Genomic DNA, 14644 nt, shown 5'->3' with positions numbered 1-14644 from the left:
TGAAGGGAGATCAACAGACGGAGGGGAACCGAAGTGAAATAAAAAAGTTAGGGGCTTCAGGTTACTCTTGGGGGGTATGTTTGACAGAAGTGTGTGTTGCATGGGAAACAGGACGAAAGCCAGATGCCAGTCATTGATGAAGGTTCAATTCTGGCACGCGATAAAAATGTGTAGTTTGAATTCGCAAAGAAAATAAGGGATGTACAAGGAGGTTGTCACTGTCTTGGCTGTATACAGATGTTGTTTGTTGACATCGGAACATGTTGTTGGTATTAATCACCGTGGTGCAGCGCGCTGAAAGGAATTATAACCGCATCATTATAATAATAAAAATAAACACAATTGTATGTGGAGGCCGATCACCGAGACTTGAGTAAATGACTTTGTTTAAAACAGGATCCAGGAACCACGGAAACGGGCCCTTTTGAGATCCTTTGGTTTCCCCATATGGTGTATCTCCTTGTTTCGAGGGCCCCTACTATTGTTGTTTTTGAGGTATACAGTGTGACTCTCAGGGATATCAAGGTAAAGAAAGGAGTGAACAGTAAATAAAATAGAAAAACTCATTGGAATAGGACTAAAAAAGAGATACAAGATGAACCACCCACGCCATAATAACGGTGACGCATCCTTTCCATTATTGTTCCAGTCTGAACTGATCTCCAACTCGCTCATTCTATCTATTAACTTTACCCCCAAATCCAGCGTCTGCTCCTTTTCCTCTACACATTTCTTTTTCTTCCTTGTACTTCCGCTTTCTTCTTTCCTGATTCTATTCTTCTACTGTTTTACTGTATTCACTTTTTCTTTTATTCTGTGTGCTTGGGCTCGTCCTTTCAACCAAGAGACATTTTATCACGACACAAGCTAGTCGTGTACCTTTCTATATCTTCCGCTTCGTCCCGTTCGCCATTGACATGCTCATTGCCGCGGAATGAACAGCATTCAGGCTCTCATTTACGAAGCAGCAGAGTGTCTCGGCTGTGGTAACTTGCAAGTAAGTTGGCTTTTCTGTCCAGTCAACTGGCAGTTTGAGCATTGAATAATTTTGTTGAAGCGCGTGCTTGAAGAATGAGAGGGAAAGCGCGGCATGCAGGAGATTTTCTATATATTTTTTTTCTTTTCTTTCACTGAAAGCGAGCAACAAGAGAAAAAACGCTTGATTGAATGAACGATTGTTTTTATTTTTTCCTTTTTATGTTTATAGTCATCCTATGAACTTTACCTTCAAGCATTAAGTTCTGCTGTGAATGAACTGTACAAAATTAAATTCGTGGATCAATGCAAGTTTTATAACCAGTGGATGGAAAGCACGGCTTGTTTATTGTTTTGAAATATACTTACCTGAATGAACCCCATACATAATAGATGTTGCTGTGCGACCTGACCACCTTGTATCAATTTTTGTTTTGGCACGCACTTGTCTGCAATATGCCGAAGATATCACCAACAAACGACCCACCACGTCGTTTATGGACAGCAAAGTGCTGGTCGATGACTTTGTAGAACTGAGAACTCCACCACCATTACCGCCGAAACCCAAATCAATGACTTTGAAGAAAACCGCACCTCCGTTACCCGCTCGTCCTAAATATAAACTATCTATGCATCGCCCTCAAGCAGCTCATGCACTCACGCCAGCAGCTGTTACCATCACCAGTTCAGCACCGCTTAAATCTCCGCAACCGTGCAGTGTGACATCGGAACACGAAGACGAGGAAGACGAGGAAGACGAGGATGTGGAAGATGATTTGGATATCGCTTATTTGGACGATGAAGACGAGGATGATGGTCAGTGTTGTTTTGACATGAGGATTCACTGAATCATTGTTTTCGCGCACATGGCGTTTCTCATGATTCTATTTTTGTCATTTTTTTTTTTCTGTAGACATGGCTGCTGCTGCAGGTCGCCAGCGGTCGATCAAGCCCCGAGTCATTGCTAGGCGCTCATCCACTTCTAACCTGACAGAAAACCCAGTTTCTACTTCGTCGTCTTCCAATATCAATGCATTTCTTGCCGTGAAATCGTTTCTGTCTTTACCTGCTTCCATCCCAACGCACGTCGATGCGCTCAGAAAATTAAATCAATACCCCTCCACGGCATCCTTGTCATCGGATGAAAGGTTTTGCGAACAGGATGACATTTTTCTACCCTCCAATTTGGTGATCGATCCGACGCAGTTGGTAGCGGTGCAAACTAGCAGTGGAGATCGATTCGTGCTCCCCACCACTGCACCTGTGAGTGAGTATGTACCCGCCATCCCTCAGGCACCCCTGCTATCGGTCTACAGATCCATGCAGCTCAAGCTGGAAGATCTGGAGAAATATCTGAGCGCTCTAAAGCAAGAGAAAAAAGATGGGACTCATCTCACACAGGAAGCAGAAGACGATTTGGACTCCTCCACCCGCCATTATGTTGCTTCCATCGCAGAGGTCAAAGGTACCCTGAGCCGTGTTCGCAATATTCACATGTCAGCCACCACCGTGCCAACCATCTTGCAGTTCCCTCCCATGCTGATTGCTTATCAGCTTACACTCATTGATTCTACCATCTTCCGTAACATTCCTCCTGAAGCACTTCAACAGCATACACTCAAAACACCGCATCCTGCCATCGTCGCGTCCACCGACTTCTTCAACTATCTTACCCGATTGATAGAGCATTCCATCTTGCTGCAACAGGAAGCGTCTGGAAGAGCGCAACACATCAATCATTGGATCAAAGTGGCGAATAAATGTCATGATTTACGCAACTTCCAGACATTGAAGGCTATTACTTCGGCTCTGCGCACTCCTCCTATTCAGCGTCTCAAGCGGACGTGGGCCTTTTTGCCAAAGAAAAGTCTGCTTCGTCTGGAAGAGATTACCGAGCTTATGTCGGAGGCCAACAATTACGGGAAATACAGAGAACGATTAGATGCATTGGTGACGGTAGAAACTATAGGTGCACAGCAAAAGACTTCGCCTCAGGAACCGGCTGTTCCCTTCCTGGGACTTTTTATTCACGACATGACCTATCTAACTGCCCTTCAGAAATCATCATCGGAAGGAGGAACGAGCACCAGCAGTAATCAGACTGGACGGTTAGCCGACCTATTGAAAGCGTTCCGTGGCTTTCAGCAATCTCCACCTTACCCACCTGGAATGGCAGCTCATTACACCAAAGACTTTCACAAGAATCGAAGACGCAAATTGTCCTATGCTTTACGAGGAGGGGCATCCACGAAGAAGCACCCTGTTTTTAGCACTGAAGAAGATACAGGTGATACAAGTGTTGAAATGCAGCAATGTCTTATGACGCAGTATCTGGTACGTACATCATATTTCAAGCTTTGGATTCGCGAGATCTGATCATCTCAATCATTGTTACGTTTCCGGCAACAAATAGCTGACGCGACCATGGGTATGCGAGAAAACCGTGGATGATATGAGTTTGCTACGTGAACCACCCAAAACCATGCGCAGCCAATCAACCGGTGATGCTCTGTCTGGCCTTCCCATAGTAACCGCCTCCACGGGAGCGGTGCCTGCGGTACCCTGCAGCACAGCAACCAATTCCCCCAGCAACGGCGAACTGCGTAGTAGCTCTGGTAGCCTTACATGCGGTGTTGCTTCGAGTACAGAGAGTACCGGTTCCAGTCGACCCGTGAGTTTGGAAGACGATACCGACATTCCAATGGTATGCCCCAGTGCACCCGATTGTAAACAGGCCCATCGTCCTGCTTTTTGGTTATTTGCACGCAAATGGGCCGAACATCATCCTTCAAAGACAGAAATGGGCTCTTATGGTCCTGGTTCCTCTGCTTCCGACAATGAATCGGTCGGATCCATCCAGCGTTCGCCTCGTTATTATTCCCTGGAGGATGTAGATCATTCTCATGATAAATCCCACTTGTTACAACGCGAAGGAAGTTTCAGTTCTCAAACGTCGCTAGCGACATCCATCTTCCGCAAAGATTTTTGGCGTCACAGTGCGGCTTCCCAGACAGGATCACCGCGTTCATCGATGGATGATGATAATTCTCGGTCTGCCCCAACGAGCGTACCCACCTTGTCTAAAAAATCGACTGCCCTTCAATCGCACACTTTGAACCAATCTCGTCATCAGTATAAATCCTCACCGTCCCTTTTCGTAGACAACACTTCTCCGGTGTCGGCCATGAACCATGAAGCTCCCAAGCTTCGTCGCCGGAGCTCTTCTTCGTCATTAAAGCGGCAATCAAAGGCACAGGTGGATGCAGCTAGTCAATTCGCGCGACATACTATTTCCCGATCAAAAATCAAGCATATGCTCTCAGCATCCTATCTATCCATTACCCCTCATCCATTGGATCCTCCCGCCCTTGGTCATGATCCTTCGCCAACTTCTGCGGCCGTCCGCTGTCATCGAGATAGCGATAAAGAGGAATGTTCTGCAAACCTCCAATCGCTATTCATAAAACCTCCTACCCAACAGTTCGAGCGACGCAAGAGCACCGTCTTCACAAGGAATTCATGATAACCCTTTAGATGAACTACGGAGACTCACTTTACAGCATATCTCATTCACACTTCCCCGGATGGGCTTTTTTTTTTCCATCCCCATACTGCATTTTGATTTCTCTTTTACATTGATCAAGCATCTTGTACAGTCCCCCCTGAAAAAATTGTGGATAAAGTTCCGAATTTCCTTTGAAAGCCATCCAGAAAGGAATTTATTTATGCCATGTTCGAAGTTTTAGTCATGCCAATGTAAAGAACTGCTTCGTACCGTATAAAATCAACATAGCAAAATATCATACAAGGAAGAAAAAAGATAACAAGAGCTTTTTTTTTCTTTGGTTTTGCTGCCGTTTGAATAGTTTGAACTAGTAAATTTATCCAAATTCTCACAATAGAGTTGTGTATAATGCTCCATACCCGATGAGTTTGATTTTATTCATACTTTATACAATGCGTTATTGTAACCTTAATTTCCTCATTCGTTTCCCTCGGAACCCGTGCCCTTTTTTGGAATTCTCTCTCCATCATTCGATCGTCGAGCATTTACTTTTTTAATAAGGTGTGGTGGTTCAGTCCCGTTGAATGATTTCTATACAATTCCAAATCACATCAAACTCGCAGTTCGTCTCCTTGTTGAAATTAGAGATGAACTTACCTCCCAGATCCTCAAAATCCATTTGTTCCTCTACACCATGTTCAGCGGCAATTGATTTGGCAGTTTCCATCAAAGTGGGTTGTGATTGTACCGATTGCAGTATCATTTCAGTTGCCAGATGGATTGGATGCTTACTGGAAATGCTGTGGTGTGTACATATGGTCAGTGTCATGACATGATACGAACTTTCAGGTAAATACCGTTCGTTGGAAGCGTGTTTCAGTGCTTTTTCACGGGCTTCTCGAAATGTGGATACACTGCATTTCTGATTTGTCTTTTCAAAGAAGGCTGCTTGGGCCTTTTGCTTCATCCCGTATGGAAATGCTTCATGCCATTTCTGTAGCATATCATAGCATTCTTCGATTTGTTTCACCCATGTGTGCGTCAGAGTATACAGCCGACTCGTCACGCTCATATATACTACAGCTAACGATACAAAATGTTCTAATCTGAGAAGCGTGGTATGCTCTCTATTCTTTGTTAGCATTTGGGATCAATAGACACAGGATAATGAAGCGTTCCTACCTGTACGTTTCGATCAAAACCATTTGCAGCTGTCGTTGTGATAAAGTTGGAGATCAGAGCTGATTTAAACAAAACAGAAAAGGGGTATCGAAGATAAAGAGGTACCTTGTCTAGCACAAGTGCGGCTGCTATGAGTCGATGCATGGTATATTCTGAAAATTCTTTGCTAGGGATGTAATTCCATTTTCCCGTACATTGTTGTAGGCTATCGCTGATTAGCACTTCCTCCCTTGTATACGAAATATTTGCCGATGAACCTACTTTGAAGCATCCCAGAACGCTAGATAAAAGTTGGTGACAATCTTGTCTATTTGTAGACTTTTGAAGCGCTTGATCAATCGTCGGGCCTACAAAATATCACCTTGGGGTCATTATCGATTGTAAAAAGAACTCTAGACCAGTGCCTTCGTCCCATAATACATGCCTCGGCTGCTCGACGGAATCGGCTGAAATGGCGATGCTGGTTAATGTTTTTGTAATGTAGCCGATCCAGAATGGTAACGTCGATCCAAAACTGCCGCCGTGAACCGAAGCCTTTACATAATTTACCGAGACGAGTCAAGTATTGGTCGTGATCGACATCCACTTTCTTGTTAATACGGACATCGGGGAGCGTGCGCACGGAAGGTAGGGGTGCATAAAGCAATGAATAGGAAGGCGGTACCATGATTTCTATTATTTCCACTGACAACACGATCGTTCTCCAAAAACAGCACAAAAAAAGCAAGTCAAATTATCAGCTTGCACGCGGACTTTGTATTTTTGATATCATTCAAAATGAGTTCCAACCCAAGCGATGGAGCCCTTGGACGTTTCTTCGACTTTTTGTCTTTTCTCAGTCTCTCGAGTCACCGTTCATCATGCACAAACAGATGCGTTTGTAAGTTTTGAGGAAATCGAGCTTTGTGTCATTAACTAAATCGTGCAATCAGGTATATTGCCAAAGATGGCTATGTCGTGGCTCCAGAACAAGGTCCCAACTTGCGAATTCAGCGCGATAACGGCATCATTGAACTCACGGGTAGTATGCACTTGTACCATACAAAGAGATTGTATCTGACGGCTTTTTGAGAACAGACAAGGTGCCCACCATGACCGAACAGGAAACCGTGCGTGATATCTACGGTATCCTGGGCTTTATCCGACTCCTAGCAGGTAAAAAACGATAGATGGAGATAAATCGAGGCATATGGGGGAACGATAGGAGATGGCATGAGTTCGCAAGGGAATAGATTATTAGTGCCTCGTTGATGTGAAGCCAACGGTACCCTGATCATCTATATTTAGGCGAATACATGATTGTCATCACGAATTGTGACTGCATTGGCAGCATTGGCGGCCAAGACATCTATCGAATTTCGGCATTCCAGATCTTGCCCCTCGCCCAGGACCTGTCCGAACTGTCTGAACTTCAGGTATTTGGGTGTTCTCAAAACATGATATTCGGATAGCCGAAATACTGAAGGATGTGATCCACTGTGTAGGCTCAAGATGAACAACATTATGTCACGTTGCTGGAGTACCATTTGAAGTCGAACAGTTTCTTTTACTCTTACAATTATGACCTGACACAAAACTTGCAAAAGCAGTCGCAGTTTTCTGCCGACACGTTGTCTGCACCGCTGTGGCAAAGAGTAGGTGCCTCCTCTTTATTGTGTGATAGTGGCTATACTAAACACCTGTTGCTGATATTAGAGCGACGAACGGTTCTTCTGGAACCGGTTTATTTCTTCCAAGCTCATCGATCTGGCCAAAAACATGCCTCAGTTGAATGATTTTATTTTGCCGGTGATGCAAGGCTGTAAGAGAAAATCATGATCAAAGAAACTGTTATGGAATGGTTTATCAAAGAAAAACATTTTTACTAGTTGTGAACTTGCAAATGACGTCCATCAATCAGAAATCATTCCTTTTGGGTATTATTACTCGTCGCAGCCGTCACCGACCTGGCACTCGCTACTTTTCACGTGGTATTGATGACAAAGGCCATGTGTCCAATTTCGTGGAGACGGAACAACTGGTGTTGTACGATGGTCCTCAAGGAAGTCAGCCCATGCAAGGAAAGGTTCGCTTATCCTATGTTCAGACCCGCGGTTCTATTCCGGTCTACTGGACACAGGTCATCAACCTCAAGTACACTCCTCGCTTGTGGGTTGGCGAAAGCAGACGAAGCGTAAGTGATCCTTTAGAGATTGCAGCGAAGGCCGTTTGATTTTTTGTTGACTCGGGATCCCTCTATTTAGCTTTCTGCCGCACGTGCCCACTTTGACGAACAGATTCGCATCTATGGTCCTCAGATATTGGTGAATCTCATCAATAAGAAGGGATATGAACTGCCTATGGGTCAAGCCTATGCTCGGGTTATTGAACAACTGAATGACCCTCGACTTCACTACACCCATTTTGACTTTCACAACGAGTGTAAGAAGATGCGATGGGATCGTATTCAACTGTTGGTGGATCAATTGCAAAATCAATTGGAAGAGCAAAGGTACGTCTCAAAACATTGTATACACTCCATGTAGCGAAGTTTCGACATGAGGCTAACGTGATCATCATAGTTATTTCTACCTTGATACTGCTAATGAGAAACCCCTTAAAGTACAAACATCTGTGTGTCGATCCAACTGTATGGACTGCTTAGATCGCACCAACGTTGTCCAAAGTACTTTTGCTCGTTGGGTACTGACACGTCAGCTTCGAGAGGTCGGCATTCTGACGGAAAAAGATGTGGTTGACAATCATGAATCCTTCATGGTTATCTTCCGCAATGGTAAGCAACATCATAACTTTGCAAATGGCGTCTCTGAAATGTATAACGCTTGTTATTTTTTAGTCTGGGCCGATAATGCCAATGCTGTCAGTACGACATACTCTGGCACCGGTGCCTTGAAAACCGATTTCACAAGGTAGATGGTCCCCAAAATAGAGGTGTGGGTTAACATAAATTGGATGCTGACAGCGTTCGGTGGTAGAACGGGCCAACGTACCAAATCAGGCGCTCTGCAAGATTTGCAAAACTCTTTGACACGTTATGCAAAGAATAACTTTATGGACGGTAATCGCCAGGATGCGTTTGACTTGTTCCTTGGTAATTACCAAGTGGAAGGTGGCAATGCCACTGCCAAATATCACAGTCCTTTTGGGAGCAACCGACCCTTGCGTGTGCGTGTGGTAAGTATATACTGGAGTATTCGCTGAATACGATCATGTATGCTGATTTTTTCTGTGGCTCCATTTCAGGTTCCTTACATCCTCTTGTTTGCTTTGTTCATGTTCTGGCTGAACGTATTCCGTCCCAGTTATTCCGGATTCCAGTCCACAACGTCCTACATGTTACTGCTTGCTTTTTGGATATCTGTGGTTATTTCTGGTGTGCGCTTTGCTATCCAGCACGGTGACGATTTCGTCCAGTGGCCTCATCTTGTCGCTCTTCCTCCCACTGAGCTCGAAACATCCGAAACGGGAACAGTGGAAAAGGGACATATGGCTCCTCCAGAAGGCATTCCTTTACAGACGCTTTAACTTTTCTGACATTGGGCATCTGTCTTTTTTTTTCCCTCGCTCATTCTCTTTTTGAGATTTTTCTTTCTTCTTCTATCATTAAATCTCTAATCCTCCTTTCTTTGTCATAATTATCGGATAAACAATCAAAAAAGCAAGACGTGGGATAAAGAAAAAAAAGAGATTGGATGAATCTTTTGCATGTTAAAGATGAGGCAAAGCAAAAAATAAAAAAAAGAAATTTACTATTATAGAAAAATGATGGCAAAACGGTTGCAAATGCTTATTCGACAATTTCTTCGGTCTCTTCAATGACTTCCTCCACCCATTCTTCAATGATTTCGGATTTGCCTTCATCAGTTGTTCGAAGCTCCTTGCCCAAGGATTTGCGTTCTTCGGCAAGTCTAGCTTCGGCCGCCTTTCTCCATGCATACCATTCTTCGACAGCCTTTCTACGAGCAGCGATAAGTTTAGCAGCGGTTGCGTCACCAGCTGCCAAATCCTCTTCTTCGAACACTTTGCTGTATTGTCTGAGATTTTTCTTGATCTTCTTCTTCTGTTCGGGGCTCAGCAGACTCTTGGGACGAGGACGCCATAATAATTGCTTGAACTTTTCAATGTTCTGCTTGAACAAAAGCTGACCCTTGAAGTCCCACACGCAGAAACCGTGATCGGCAGTGTGGCGCCACATACTGGAACCACTGACCAGGAAACGACCAGTAGGATCCCACTCGATATCGGTGACACCGTAATGTTCTTGCGTCGATAATAATTGAACGGTAGCGCCCAATTCTTCCTTCTCCTTCTTGTCGGTGGTAATAGGATCGAAATCGACATCGTAGAATTCAATATCGAATACGGAAGAGGATCGAAGGGTGGCAAAGACGACATGACGGCCCTTGGGTGACCAGAAGATGTAGTTGCATGTCTTCTTGTCGAGCATCTTGAGAGGTTTGAAACCGGCGACGGCCTTGCTCTTATCAAGGTAATAAAAGGTAATTTGAGTCTTGATCGTCACAGGAGCCACACCTTGAGTGGGAGCGGCACCGTAGTTGGGATCGTTGGAAGTGATGGTAGCAAAACGTTCACCCTGGGGTTCCCAAGCAAATGCAAGAACAGGATCCTTGATTTCCAAAGTTTCGACGGGAATGGCCTTTTCGGAAACACGGAAAATTTCGATATTGGAGAAGGTGGATTTCTTGGTCTTTGTGTGACGATCGACCTTGACAGCCAAGAAGCGACCCTTGGATTGCCAGTGCAATTTACACTAAAAATAGACAACAGAAATAGATTAGATAATTTTGCTCCCACTTTGAAAGCCACCCCCATTCTCTTTGAGCTCCGGGATAAGGGTTCGCAAAAAGGTGCTCGCAGATGCGCACGCTTATGATACTTACGTCTGTGACATTAAACAAGTTTTTGGTACGGATGATTTCTTTGGAAGGAACGGTCATCATGGTTACACGTGCAGGTTGATTGCCAACTTCAGGAGTCCAGTAGGCAAGGACATCTTCCTTCTGGTGGGCGTCAGCCTGATCAGGCTTTGCGGGCGACCATTCAAAGTCGACGATGCCTTCGATCTTGATACTCTTCTTGCCGACCAAACCCATGGTGGCTGCTTCGTAGACGGAGAGCTGCTGGCCGGGAACGATACGAGCAAAGTATTTTTCAGAGGCGGACCACTTGAACATGGGCCAACGAATGGTCTTTTGTGTTTCGTTGTTGCCTTGGACGAGAGGGAAAGAACGCAAGAGAGCGCCGGTCATAACGTCCCAGATAATGATCTGGTTGCCTTCATCATATTCAGAGAAGGGATTGGGAGAACCCTCGGGAATCTTTGATGGGCTGATGGGTTCGTTGGACCATGTGACCAAGAAACGTTCATTCGGAGAGAAATCGATCAATTTCACACCGGGATGAACAAAGCGAACAATCTTGCTCCACGAAGGACCACCCCACAATGCAATACCCTGTGTGTGGAAAGTAGCAAGGTAGCTACCCAAGGGGGACCATTGAACGTAAGTTTCGGTCCAGTTCTACAGGCACATTATCAGTACATCATGCTCAGCTATCGTGGACGTATGTGTTGTAATAGACTTACAGTGCGGCTGTAAACGTGTTCGGGATTTTCTGTCTTTCTGTTCCAGAAAATGCTGACATCGTCCCCACGGTACATGACGAATTGATCGCGGGCCTGTTCGTCGGCAAGCCAGCTGCGAAGATGTTCTTTGGGCTTGAATTCCTCAAATTCAGGTTCCTTGAATTCAGAGTTCATGTTGGTGTATTTTTCGACATCGGTGAATTTGTTGACGGAAAGCTGATGAGTCTTGCTCATTTTATGGCCATCCAAATTCTTGACAGCAGCATGGGCTGATTCAACGGATTCAAAATCGATGAACAAGTAACTAGACGCGTCATGCAAAAGTGTAAGTCATCCCCAAGTGGATTTGTTGTTTACACAAGGTTTAGAATAGTTACCCCTTGCTCTCCATTTTACCCTTGTCATTGGGCGACATGGGCATCCAGATGCCACTTTCTTTGATTTCACCAGCACCCTTGGTGAATAATTTCTTCAAAACAGTAAGAAGCTTCTCCTCCTTGGCTTCATCGACAATGGGTGCACCGTCCACCACAACGATGGAATCAAAGTCGTTATCGACAGAAATGGTGTGCTTTTCATAGATATCGCTAAAGTCAATATCTTCTTCGCGCTCAGGAAGATTCTTCAGATCGAGTCCGGGCATCGTGGCGGAGAGTAATAAAGAAGAAGGGAAATGGATGCTGTGCCAAAATTGTGATAAAAAAACAATTCCCAAGCTGGCTCCCATTGGTGGCTTAGCATCCAAAATTTCGCAGGCTGAGAAAAAAAAAATCTGAACACACCAAAGCGCGCGCAGCGAGGGACATCAAGTAAATCATACAATCTAAAATGATTCAACGCCATCCAATGTCTGTTCAATGACGGAAAGTTGGTTTATGAGACGTCAGCGATTGTACAAGCTCACTTGAGACTTTGAATGTTGCAATGTATCGTCACCCGTCATTAGTGAAACGCATTTGAAGAGCATCATATAACCCAATTATGGCAGAAGCAGATGCAAAAATAAAAACAGAAGCAAAATCATCCTCCATTCGTTACTATATTCCGTCTTGTCTGTGTGATTATCAGTGACATGACAGACAGACGTGCTGTTGCTTCAAAAGCAAGTCAGTTGCAAGTCATTGAACACCGCACTTTGGCCATAGATCCGTTCAGCAGCCCCATGAACGGTGCTGTATAGTTACAGTAATGATATTACACCATTTTCTACACAGCAAAGCAATTGCTTTTCTCACTACTTGTTGGTACGCACATTGTGTGTTTCTCTATGGCGACATATCATTCGTTACCAGACTGATACGTCGTTTCTCCAGTAAAATTGCAGTCAGGAAAATCTTTCGGCAAAGGTTTCAATTTCGGCTGTACCATTTTCATATAGAACAGCCAGCTATTTCCCATTCTGGGGAAGTTCAACACATCACACTGTATCTCCGATTATTCATAACCAAAGTCTGATATCTTTCCTTCCATGGACCGATCAACAGCATTGATAGTCTAACATCAGGTTTCCTCCAATGCATATCATCACTTGATCTGTCGGTTGGTCCTTTTTCTGGTCTACATTTAAGAAATTAAACTTTCTGCGGAGTTTTGGTTTTTGTCACCCAATGCGTTGATCCACGGCGCACGGCGCTAAGCGCACTTTGGAAATGGGACTAATCCCAACGGATCCCAACAATAAGATGGCTAAATTTGGAAGAAATTGACTGACCCCATTTTGGTGTTTTTTGCCGAAGCTGTGAAGGATGTGATAGATGACATTTCACACATACTCTGATGCCAATTACTTTTGCTTCCATTCTTGTATATCAGCAACTGCAAAGGATTGAGTTTATCCCATTGTTGGCTCAAGAGTCAACAAATACTGTCAGAAAACCCCGTTCTAGAAGAGAACAGAATTCGGTCAGACAAATAAACTTTCTTTGGTGATAGTGATTTCTGCAAGTCAGAATCTCAGTTAATATTAGTCTGACCGTGGAAATATGAGTAATTGGAATATGAACGGTCATGAGAGCCGTCTAATAGATAAAGAGATGTTGAACAGCTTTAATGACATTCGAATGCGCTTTTTAATAAGACCTAATTCAACCTTGATTTCTGCCAAGTAGTGCTCGGATGTTTTGATCCACCGAGTGCCCTGACATTTCTTCCCTGTTTTAAAGAACCGATATCTGAAAACCAAATAAAAAAAAGAGCAAAGTATGAGAATGAATCATTATCGTCATTTGTCTTGGCGGAGTTCTCTGAATGTCTCGACTCTGAGTTTTTCACTTTTTTTTTTTTTTTTTTTTCTGGCTGGCAATGATGTGATGGAAGTAATAATTGGAACACTTCTTTTTCATAGACTATATTTTTTTTTTCTTTCCTTATTTCATCTCAAGTGGCCACTAACCTTGTCAGGCCATCGCCATGACGCTTTCCAATTTTGATCTCGATGTTGAGAAGATCAGTGGCTACACTTTTCAGGCACCATCTGTACTGGAAGGATTAGACGATGTCGCCATAGCTTATGGAAAAAGGTACGCCATTTAACAAGCGCGCACATGACCTTTTTCTCTTTTTTTTTTCTCCATGTGTCATCTTACATACAACTGCTTTGCCTCTTTACCGTCGTGTTCTGATTGTCTTTCGCGTTTGTTACTGAGCGTCCTGTTACTGATCGCACATTATCTTTTTTTTTTCGCACTTTTTTCAGGCATCGAGATCAACTTCCCGTAATGACCAAGTTATCGTATCAAACGCTTAAACTGGAAAGAGAATTCCACATCACCAGACGATTGGCTCGTTATCAGGGCGCCAAAGAAAAGCTGTTCATACCTCTAGAGAAATTAACTTTACCCACCGGCCTTGTCGCATTAATTTTCCCAGACTACGGTAAAAACGACGAAGTTCCCAAAAAAAAAAAAAAAAAAAAAAAAAAAAACCACCCCAACCTTGGTGGCAGACCCACTAGGGAGAAAATCCCACTGGAAAACTTAAACCTTAATACTATGTGTTTTTGTTAGGTACCAATGTTCTCAATTTTTATCAGCCATCCGTCTCTCTCTCCTCTGATCTCTCCTCCCCACCTCTTTCAACCGCGCTCGCTGTTACTGTCCCTTCCTCTCCGTTGCCCAACATCCCAGATTCCGTTTCTCCTCCCGAATTGGCACTTCCCATCGATATATCCACTTTCCTTGATTTCGCAATTCAGTGTTGTAATTGTGTGGAACTCATTCATCGTCATCGAAGTAAGTCCAGCCGATCAACAGAACAAGTTTTATGCATATTCATTTTATGCAATTTTTTCTTTTGAAATTATTTCAGTCATTCATGGTGAAATCAAGCTCAACGCTTTTTTCTGGCCAAAAAACGACACGGTTAAAATTTGGAATTTC

The 14644-nt window shown here is 43.9% G+C and overlaps 4 protein-coding genes across 4 annotated transcripts; 2 read left to right on the top strand and 2 right to left on the bottom strand.

The window, feature by feature from the left end:
• Nucleotides 1-604: 604 nt before the first annotated feature.
• BYT42DRAFT_556233 (uncharacterized protein) lies at nucleotides 605-4636 on the top strand. The gene is made up of 5 exons (XM_051566758.1): nucleotides 605-997; nucleotides 1208-1283; nucleotides 1369-1791; nucleotides 1889-3309; nucleotides 3389-4636. Exons 1-5 carry the CDS (start codon nucleotides 935-937, stop codon nucleotides 4496-4498), a joined length of 3093 nt encoding a protein of 1030 aa, XP_051427206.1. The 5' UTR covers nucleotides 605-934; the 3' UTR covers nucleotides 4499-4636.
• Nucleotides 4637-4883: 247 nt separating this feature from the next.
• Nucleotides 4884-6428, bottom strand: BYT42DRAFT_556228 (uncharacterized protein). Its single transcript, XM_051566757.1, has 7 exons — nucleotides 6087-6428; nucleotides 5924-6009; nucleotides 5768-5867; nucleotides 5663-5691; nucleotides 5338-5607; nucleotides 5138-5280; nucleotides 4884-5071 (listed from the first exon to the last, which is right to left on the bottom strand). Exons 1-7 carry the CDS (start codon nucleotides 6327-6329, stop codon nucleotides 5052-5054), a joined length of 891 nt encoding a protein of 296 aa, XP_051427205.1. The 5' UTR covers nucleotides 6330-6428; the 3' UTR covers nucleotides 4884-5051.
• On the top strand, nucleotides 6429-9403 carry BYT42DRAFT_556220 (SacI homology domain-containing protein). The gene is made up of 11 exons (XM_051566756.1): nucleotides 6429-6542; nucleotides 6595-6817; nucleotides 6950-7077; nucleotides 7147-7296; nucleotides 7358-7463; nucleotides 7531-7835; nucleotides 7906-8153; nucleotides 8224-8435; nucleotides 8499-8571; nucleotides 8638-8836; nucleotides 8906-9403. Exons 2-11 carry the CDS (start codon nucleotides 6754-6756, stop codon nucleotides 9185-9187), a joined length of 1767 nt encoding a protein of 588 aa, XP_051427204.1. The 5' UTR covers nucleotides 6429-6542; nucleotides 6595-6753; the 3' UTR covers nucleotides 9188-9403.
• Nucleotides 9404-11953, bottom strand: BYT42DRAFT_641768 (eukaryotic translation initiation factor eIF2A-domain-containing protein). Its single transcript, XM_051572565.1, has 4 exons — nucleotides 11645-11953; nucleotides 11268-11571; nucleotides 10564-11202; nucleotides 9404-10433 (listed from the first exon to the last, which is right to left on the bottom strand). Exons 1-4 carry the CDS (start codon nucleotides 11908-11910, stop codon nucleotides 9450-9452), a joined length of 2193 nt encoding a protein of 730 aa, XP_051427203.1. The 5' UTR covers nucleotides 11911-11953; the 3' UTR covers nucleotides 9404-9449.
• Nucleotides 11954-14644: the final 2691 nt, after the last annotated feature.

This window comes from Radiomyces spectabilis (assembly GCF_025331425.1).
Source record: "Radiomyces spectabilis strain NRRL 2753 chromosome Unknown BYT42scaffold_2, whole genome shotgun sequence".
Classification (NCBI taxonomy): Eukaryota; Fungi; Mucoromycota; class Mucoromycetes; order Mucorales; family Radiomycetaceae; genus Radiomyces; species Radiomyces spectabilis.
This window is presented reverse-complemented; position numbering and strand designations above follow the sequence as displayed.